This window comes from Suricata suricatta, chromosome 10 (genome assembly GCF_006229205.1).
Source record: "Suricata suricatta isolate VVHF042 chromosome 10, meerkat_22Aug2017_6uvM2_HiC, whole genome shotgun sequence".
Classification (NCBI taxonomy): Eukaryota; Metazoa; Chordata; class Mammalia; order Carnivora; family Herpestidae; genus Suricata; species Suricata suricatta.
The window spans coordinates 5,793,133-5,802,676 of record NC_043709.1 but is presented as its reverse complement, the minus strand read 5'-3'; the positions used below and the strand labels follow the sequence as shown (position 1 = coordinate 5,802,676).

The 9,544-nt window shown below is 54.5% G+C and overlaps 1 protein-coding gene across 1 annotated transcript in view; it reads right to left on the bottom strand.

Annotated features, from left to right (window-relative positions):
• A4GALT (alpha 1,4-galactosyltransferase (P blood group)) overlaps nt 1–2,144 on the bottom strand; it is a gene marked incomplete at its 3' end in the record, with an annotated part of 21,971 nt that extends 19,827 nt beyond the window's left edge. The window contains exons 1-2 of the mRNA XM_029955401.1: nt 1,987–2,144; nt 92–673 (exon numbers count right to left, since the gene is read on the bottom strand). Coding sequence (XP_029811261.1) covers nt 92–673; nt 1,987–2,018 — 614 coding nt within the window. The remainder of the gene's footprint in view (nt 1–91; nt 674–1,986) is intronic.
• Between the last annotated feature and the right edge of the window lie 7,400 nt (nt 2,145–9,544).

The window sequence follows — 9,544 nt, the reverse complement described above, 5'->3', positions numbered from 1 at the left end:
GCCCAGCGTGTTGGTCAGATTCTGCAGGTTCCTGAGGACAATGAAATCCGTGTCCAGGTAGATGCCCCCGAACTTCCACAGGAGCGCGATCCTGGAGGCGTCGGAGAGCACGGGCAGCAGGTAGGGCTCCCAGCGGCGGCGGCGGGTCGCGTACCAGGCCTCCAGCGGCGTGTCCCGGAACAGCGCCTCCAGGTCCAGCGGGAGCAGGTGGACGTTGGGGAAGCAGCCCAGGAGTGAGAGCCCGAGGTGCCGGGGCAGGGAGGTGTTCCCGCCGGACAGCCCCTTCATCAGGACCACCACCCGGGCCTCGGGGTGCGCCCTGGCCGCCGACTCCACGGAACACATGAACAGGAAGTTGGGGTTGGTACGGTCCGAGGTCTCCAGGAAGAAGATGTTGCCCGGAGGCGGGGCACTGGAGATCAGCTTGGGGGGCACCCACCGGGGGCAGGGGACGTCGGCAGGCAGGTTAGGGAATTCCCTTTGGCCGCTAGGCTCTCCGGCAATGTGCCAGTAGATCATGACGGAGACAAAAAACGTGAACTTGAAGCTGATGATAAGCAGGGTGCAGGCCCGCTGGCTGGGAGCCCCCCGGAGCAGCCGCAGCAGGCAGTCAGGGGGCCTGGGCATGTTCTCCCCAGATGGCACCAGGAGCCTCCAGCAGGAACTGGCTGGTCTGCAAGAGACGGGCATTGCATCAGGGCATCCTGCCATATCCCTACCTGGAAAAAACGCCTCCCACAAACACCGGCCGTAGCCGATGCAGGCTTCCAAATCCCTGCTGGGGGGCCTCCGGGGGCCTGATGCTCTCAGAGCACCATCTCCTTCCTCACCTGTAAGGCTGGAATTACGGGCCACAGGCTGGGGTCTGGGCAAGGTCCCTTTTGCTGTCTGTGACATGCCTGTGAGCTTCCCAAGGATAGCCAGTGCTACCTTCGGGACATGGGCCACCGCGGGCCCAGGCTAGGGTTCTGGTACACACAGGGGTTGTCAGCGGTGATGCCCCTTTAATGGGACACACAGGCCTCTATGCTGGTGAGGCTGGTCCCCCTCAGGCTGCTGGCAGCCTGTGATTCGAGGCCTTGCGCTTACTGCTCAGCCCCATTCAGTTGCACAGACAGCTGCTCCAAGGAGGCAGATGGCCAACGAGCCTTGAGGACATTTAGCAGAAAAGCCTGGGGCTCAGGTGGCCTGGGCACTGGCTGCTATGGGGCTGGCTGGCCAGTTTGCAGGATGGGTGGGCTCTAGGCACATCGGGATGCGTGCTGGGTCCTTCAGTCCTTGCCTCACACACAGCGGGGGCTCCGGGGCACCCGGCTTCCCCAGCCCCTGCCCTGAGCCTTGCTTCTTACTCCCCAGGTCTGGAGGGACAAGGGCAGGGGGTTTGTGCTGTAGCCCGTAACCTTGCCCAGGACTATTGCTCTTGGACAGTCACCCTCTCCTGGTGATATCCTGGGGGGCCCAGCAGTTGGCTGGGGGGACAAAACAGGCTTGGACTCTGTCCCCAAGGGTAGAACTATAGGAGCACCCATGAGGCACGGGAACAAAGTCTGCCTGGACCAGCTGAGACCCGGGGCACTGCGCTCAGCTCAGACTCGCTTCCTGCAGGGCAGGAGTACCGGAACCCTTAAAGGGCTGGGTGGCACCACACATGTCCCAGGTGACCTGCTCAGCATCTCACACACCTGCAACTTCTTAAACCCTGGCAGCTGCCCTTTGCAGTGGCGATCATCGCCCCATCTTCCAGGTGAAGAAACTGAGGCACCAAGAAGTCTGGTAAACTCACATACAGTCCCATAGGAGGCAAGGGGCAGGGCAGGGGCTGGGAGCCAGGCCTCTGGATGCAGAATGCACTCTTTCCCCCCTGCGCCATCCTGCCTGGGAGAAAACCCGCAGAGCGGATGCGGGAGCATGCCTGGCCGTTTGGGGACTCCGTGCACATTCACCTGGGCTGTTCTCACTATTCTCAGGAAGCTGGCCGCCACTTACTCAGTGCCTTCTAAATCCCTGGTGCCCCACATACACCCCCTCTGGCTCTCAGTAACCCCAGGGCTAGGTGTATCCTTTCTCCTTCAGAGGCAGGAAATGTGGACACAGAGGGGTGGCGGCTACAGGCCGAGGGGAGCCGGAGTCCACCCTCCCCCAGGACAGACCATCCCCCATCCTGGGAGTGAGCCCGAGCAGCTGGTGCCCTGGTGGAGGGCCCGGAACCGCAATCACGTCACTGGCCGGTAACTGACCAGCCTGGGCGGCCCATAGTGGCGAGGCGGGGACCTGGGCAGCCAGGAAGCCCTCCTGGAGACACGCCTGGCTCAGCTGTGACCCTTCTCTGGCGCCAGGAACGTGGCCCTTGCACAAGCTCTCCGCGTCCACAGATCCATCTGTAAGACACAGCAAGACACGGGTGAGGAGGGTGGCGGGCTCGTGGAGTCGGCCCCCAGCCACAGGGGGGTGTTCATTGATTTGTTGACTGACTCGGACCCACAGGGAATACACCTGGGAGACAGGAGGAGCTGGGTGCGGCTGCACCCCGGAGAAGCTCGCGGGGCGTGGGGAGACCATCTGGAAATGAGAACGATGCACTAGTGACGGATGAAATGGAGCAAAGGGCCCAGCGGGGCCAGGAAAGCTGGCTATTGGAGAGGTGACACTGACGGAGGGGCCTTAGCCAGACCAGCCTCCAGAAGTGCCGGGGGCCCTGCACACCTTCTGTCCCCAGAGCCCATCTAAGTCCTTGGCACATAGTAGGGGCACACAAACTAACTCATCAATCTGCTCACCCACTGACCCACTCCCTCGGCAGCCAGAGGGACACTTGAAAAACACAAGCCAGGCCATGTCATTCCCCTGTTCAGTCCCTTGGTGACGTGGGAGGGCTCGGGCGACAGGTCCCCCCATCTCTGACTTCACACCCCCCTTGCTCTACCCCCGCTTTACCTGGCCTCCTCACTCTTTCTCAACCACACCCCCCACCCCCGTGCTGCCATTTCAGGGCCTGCGCACCCGTTGTTCCCTCAGCTGGAATGTTCTTCTCGTAGCTGTTCACCTGGTTCGTTCCCTCACCTCCCTCTCACCCTCAAAAATCATGCTCCCCAACCCCGAGGCCCAGCTCCCTTGTCGCCTCATGGCCCCCTATGATCGAGCATGCTGGACATTTTGTACTTTTTTTTTTTAATTTATTTTTTGAAAGACAGAGAGAGACAGTGTAAGCTGAGGAGGGTCAGAGAGAGAGGGAGACACAATCCGAAGCAGGCTCCAGGCTCTGAGCTGCCAGCACAGAGCGCAACGTGGGGCTCAAACCCATAAACCGTGAGATCATGACCTGAGCCGAAGCCGGATGCTTAAACGACTGAGCCACCCAGATGCCCTGACATTTTGTACTTGTTGTTTGGGTTATTTATTTGGGGCACAACCCCACGAGGACAGGTATTTCTTGCTGCTTGTCCGGCATCTAGAATAGATGGCTCTCGGTGTGTAGTTTATAAATATCAAGTGAGTGAGTGACTCAGCAGGTGGGTGAATAAGTGAAGGCGAGTGAATGAATGAAGGAGCAAATCAATGAATGATCAGCGAGTGAATGAACGCATGCGGGGAATGAGTGGGCGGGCAAGTCAGTGAGCCAGCCAATCAGCAAGCGACCAAATGAAGCAGCGAGTGCGCATGCGAGGAAGGGGGGGGGCAGTGGTCAGGTGAGCGGCCTGGGACCCCCGCCCCCCCGCTGGGTCAGGAGCAGCAGGGCCCATATACATCATCAAGAACCTTGTGTTTCTGCTGCCCTGGTTTTCGCCTGCGGGGAGAGGCTATTTCGATCCTGAGTATTTTTAACCCAGCACGAACCACACCGGGGAGTGGACAGTTGGATGGAGCAAGGTCCTGGCTTCCCGGGGGCCCCAAGGTGCTGGGGTGATGTGGATCTTCCACGGGGTCGGGGTGGGGGCTCTGGGCCTGCTGGGGAGGCAGGACTGCCACCTGAGTCCATGCCTACCAGAGAGGGCAGTGCCAGTCCCGAGCAGAGCCGTATTTGGTACTAGAGCCCAAGACCCAGGAATAGAAACTACGCACGGGGCCAAGCTGGCCACAGCCAAGTACCCGTGTGACCTCAGGCCTGAAGCATGCTCCTGGCCCCCCTGGCCAGGCCTCAAGTCCTGACCCTTGCCGGTAGAATCTGGCACACTGCTGCCGCTTCCTCCTGCCTCCCTGCCTCCTACCTCCAGGCCTGCACTGGGGACAGGCTTCCAGCTTGCTTGTGAACTTCCCTGCCCTGAGCCCTTCCGTGGCCCCCCATCATCAGGGCACCCCCACCCCCTCCACGATCCATCTCAGGCAGGACGTAAGGGCAAGAGGCACGCAGCTGGTGGGCCGAAGGGCCTAAGGCCTGACCACCCCCTGCACTGGCCCCTTGCAGTAGTTTCGGGGGCCCCACGTCAGGAGCGTTGGCATCAGCGACCAGGCCCAAGTGCCCAGGAATGGTTCCACTGTAGACTGTCCTTCATGCCATCCCCTCTGACCCTCCCTCTGCTCCCGTGTCCAGCCCAGCTCAGCCCAGTGCTGGTTGACCATGACCCAAACAGAACAGGGTCATGGTGACGGTCAGACACAGTCCTCACTGAACTACTACCTGCCAGGATGGGTGCTCACTGGCCCCTGGGGTGCCAGAGCGAGGCCCCTGTGGATTCTGATATCCCAAAGGGGACACAGAGGCCCAGAGAGGGAAAGGCATTCGGCCAGGGGCTCAGAGCAGCAGAGGGTGGAACCGGCAGCCTTCGGGAGCCCTTCCTACCCCTCTGCAAGAAATGTCCCCTCCCCACGCCTTCGAGATGCTTCGGGAGGCTGACAGCCCAGCAGAAGCCTCAAACCACAAAACCAAGGGGACGTACAAGGGACCAGGCTCTGATCAGAACCCTGTTTCTGTGGCTGCTGAAAGCGACAACCACAACTTTGAGCCTTAACTCAGACACGTGTGTTCTCATGGCTCTGCAGAGCCAAGTCCAAGTCCAAGGGGTCAGCAGGACCACGCCCCCTGGGGGGGCTCTGGGGGAGACCGGTCCCTTGCATCTCCCAGTTTCTGGTGGCTCCAGGCTTTCCTGGGCTTGCGGCCACTTCCTCCAACCTCTGCCTCTGTCTCCACATGGTCTTCTCCCGTACCTGTGACCCCTGCTCCGCCTCCGGCAAGGGCACTTGTCACTGTACTTATGGCCCACCTCGATAATCCAGGATCATCTCCTTATCTCAAGATCCTTGACTTAGTAACACTCACAAAGACCCTTTTGCCCAAGGGTCACATTCCCGTGTTGCAGGGTTAGGGCGTGACATACGTTCTTTGAGGCCACTATTCACCCCCCTACACCCCCTTCCGTATCTCTGCCCTGGAGTCTCTGAGCCGCTCTCCAGTCACACACTGCCAGGAACTGAAATGGCATCTTGAGAATGTGCCCAGGGGGGCCACTCTGCACAGCAGGACAAAGGCGTTAGATGTCACCTACACCGGGGAGTCCCAGTGGAGATGAGGTGGCAGTCTGCTGGCTTTGCCTGCCCAGTACCCATCCCCCCTCTTCTGATAACAGTACCCTGATCTCCTTTGAGGGACCACCTCTGCCCCACAGACCCTGCTCTCTAGAGCTGGGCGGGGCGGGGAAGCTGGCCCAGAGGCGAGCAGAGCCAAGAGACGGAGAGCAAGAGCTGAGTGGTGATGTCATCTTTACATCTAGATCCTGCTGTCTGAAGCTGGTGCATCCTTCACTTCTTAGTCATGTCAACGAATATACACACGTGCAGACATAGAGGAAGGGAGAGAGAGAGAGAGAGATGGGGTGGGGGGAGAGGGGAGGGGATGAGGGAAGAGTTTGCCAAATTGAAAGCAGAGACACTTCTGGAGACACGACAGGGCAAGGCACTCAGACCCTCTTTGGTGGGAAAAATCAATACCCACAGCTCAGAAACCCTGCTTGAAGGGACCACTGTCCTGTCCCCACACCTACCCCCACCATCTTTCAGGGCATAAATAAATATTTCTCTTTAAAACTTTTTTTAATGTTTATTTATTTTTGAGAGAGATAGAGCACAAGCAGGGGAGGGGCAGAGAGAGAGGGAGACACAGAATCCAAAGCAGCTCCAGGCTCTGAGCTGTCAGCACAGAGCTCAACATGGGCCTCGAACCCATGCACTGTGAGATCATGACCTGAACTGATGTCAGATGCTTAACCTACTGAGCCACTCAGGAGCCCCAGTAAATAAATATTTCTACTGAAGAAGTAGGAGTTACAGTTATTAGAAAGTGATCCTTGTAAAAATGGCTGTTTTCGGAGCAGAGGTTATAAAATGTTTTCCGTCCAGAGCCTATAAGATGTTCTAAAACCAGAAATCAAGTGAGTGATGACTTGTTCTTTGGGGGATATTAGACATAAACATTAGGGAGGTAGAGACTTCTTTTTCCAATAGGAATAAGGCAGATTCTTGGTTCTGAATCTTTCCCCTCTGCTGATGTCATACAGAGCAACAGGGTAAAGAGAAAATAAAACACAAGCTATAACTTTAGTAAAACCAGGGCACGAAAAACCCATAAACCCCAACTCACAAGGCTGGACCTGAGTCCAGCAGATAAAGCGGTGAGGTGGGGAGGAGCGGGGTGTAGGGGGGCCCAGAAGTGGAAGATCATAGAAATCGCCACTTCTTTAAAAAAAATTTTTTTTTAATGTTTATTTATTTTTGAGAGAGAGACACACAGAATGTGATCGGGGGAGGGTCAGAGAGAGAGGGAGACACAGAATCTGAAGCAGCTCCAGGCTCAGAGCCTGACGCAGGGCTCAAACCCATGAACCATGAGATCATGACCTGAGCCGAAGCCGGACGCTTAACCGACGGAGCCACCCAGGCGCCCCTAGAAATTGCCACTTCTAAAAGGAAGACAGACAGGTTAGAAGAGAGAAGCCGTAGGCTCCATGAACCAGGCGGGTTCGGCAGAAGAGCAGCGGACCCAGAGGAGGGTTGTGTTTTAAAGGAACAATCCATTTCCACAAAAACAGAGGAGGGAACCTTCCAACAGAGAAACTTAGAAAACTAGCCTGGCCTCTCTCCCAATTTCTACCAAAACCTCCTGTTAAATGCTGATCCAGGAAAATTCAACCAATTTGAATATAAAAAACAATGGTTACAGGAATAAACACAGTGTTCATATAAGGACGCTCCAAGAATGAAAAGGGAAACGCTGATGTTCTCTTATGTAGAAGAACTATTCACTATAGTTTAAAAATTCACTATAGTCGGGGTGCCTGGGGGGCTCTGTCGGTTGAGCATCTGACTTCGGCTCAGGTCATGATCTCAGGGTTCGTGAGTTCGAGCCCCGCGTCAGGCTCTGTGCTGACAGCTCAGATCCCGGGGCCTACTTCGGATTCTGTGTCTTCCTCTCTCTCTCTCTGCCCCTCCCCCGCTTGCTCTCTCTTGGAAAATAAAGAAACATGTAAAAAAACCACCACAAACACATAAAAATTCCAATACAAAATCACAGCATGAATTTGAAACAACAACAACTTTAAATAGTAATTCCAGCCATGAAGGCAGACCAAGGAACAGAAAGTCTGAGAGCTGGAGAAGACGTGATCAGGCAAAGTGACAGCAAGGCAGGAGGGTGATGGAGGACTGACAGGCCTCAGGAAAGAATTAGAAGGCGATACGAAAACATTTCAGAAATAAAAACCAAGCGACAAGAGACAGGCAGGAGCACGGACTCCACACAAAGTGTGTAAGAGTTATGAAGTAAAATGAGAAAGAGTCAACAAAGTCCAATAGAAATCATCAAGGAGATGGAAAAACTGAAGAAAAAAGATGGAACAGACGGTAGAGGAGAGCCAGCAAATGTGCGACCAGGGCTCCTGAGGGAGAAAACCGAGACGAATGGCTAGAAGAAATACTTGCGACTATAATTCAGGAAAACTTACCCGAAAGAGGGGGAGACTTGATCCCATGAATGGAAAAGGCACATGGTGCGTTAGACAGTGACCACGAATGGTGAGTCCCAAGATATAGTAATACAGAGATAATAGTAAAATCTCTAGACTTTAAAGGTACAGAGATCAGGGCACCTTGGTGGCTTAGTCGGTAAGCATCCAACTTTGGCTCAGCTCATGATGGCAAAGTTCATGAGTTCAAGTCCCGCATTGGGCTCTGTGCTGACAGCTCAGAGCCTAGAGCTCACTTCGGATTCTGTGTCTCCGTCTGTCTCTGCCCCTTCTTTGCTCATGTTCTGTCTCTCTCCCCTCCAACCCCGCCAAAAATAAACAAACATCAAAACATTAAAAAAGTAATAAAGGTACAGAGACCAATCTTTGGGTAGCAGCACACAGATGGAGCCTTCTAGAAGAGAAGTGACCCAGGCTGGCATCAGGCTACTCCATGGTCATACTGAATGACGGAACGGAGTGGAGCAACACCTACGCATCGGCCAGGAAAGAATGTTGGAGCCAACGATGAACACAGAGCCGCGCTCTTCTTTAAATAGAAAGATTACACACCCGCAAGTTTTTAAGTATAAGGACTTGGGCAATATTTCTCCTCCATGGAAAACCGAGGAGCAGATTCAGCCCACCGAATGGTGATTGGAAGAACAGAAGTGAGAGGCTTTGGGGCGCCTGGGGTGGGGGTTGGGGGGGCTCCATCGGTTAAGCGTCCAATTTCGGCTCAGGTCATGATCTGAAGGTTCGTGGGTTCGAGCCCCACATCAGGCTCTGTGCTGACAGCTCGGAGCCCAGAGCCTGCTTCGGATTCTGTGTCTCCCTCTCTCTCTGCCCCTCTCCCACTCCTGCTCTGTCTCTCTTCTTTTAAAAATAAATAAACATTAAAAAATTAAAAAGAGGATTGAGTATAGTTAACTGCAAAACTCCTCCTCTAGAAAAGGGTAGAAATAGAGACGACAGATTAAATGGACCTGTTACATGTAGCCTGGCAACGTAGACATAATATACAACTACCAAACACCTGGCGGGCAAGGGCGAAAGAAGGTCGAAAGTGGAAGAAGCCCTGTGGTTGCGAGAGCTAAGAAATCAAATCGTAAAACTTTAAGCCTATTTAAGGTACAGAGATGATAATACCCTATTTTATTGAGTCTAATAAAATGCATCATTACGTTACGTACCGCTAAAAACATTAAAACATTGCCAAAGAAATAATATCACTTTGTTTTTTTTAATCATGTAGAATTTTATCTTGAAAAAAATGGTTAGTCAGTTTTTAAAATCACCTGTGATGCCCCGTGCGCACGTAAGAAGGGAAATAAGTGACATAACGTGGGTGAGGTGCCCCTGAAACTCCATCACGGTTAAAGCCAGACTCTTGTGAGTGACCTCAGGTCGGAGACACCGACGCCTGCTTCCCCCAGTCTCAGGCCCCGTGCCAGCAAGAGGGCCACGCAGCATTTACAAGCGCTTCGCTGTTGTCTCCAGGATTTTCTTCCAAGTTTGGGTTTTCATGTCCTTGCCTGACTAGGCAATGCCAACTGCCATGACCACCGGACCAAGAGCTTCCAGAGGCTTTATGTATTTATTGTTTTTAAGTT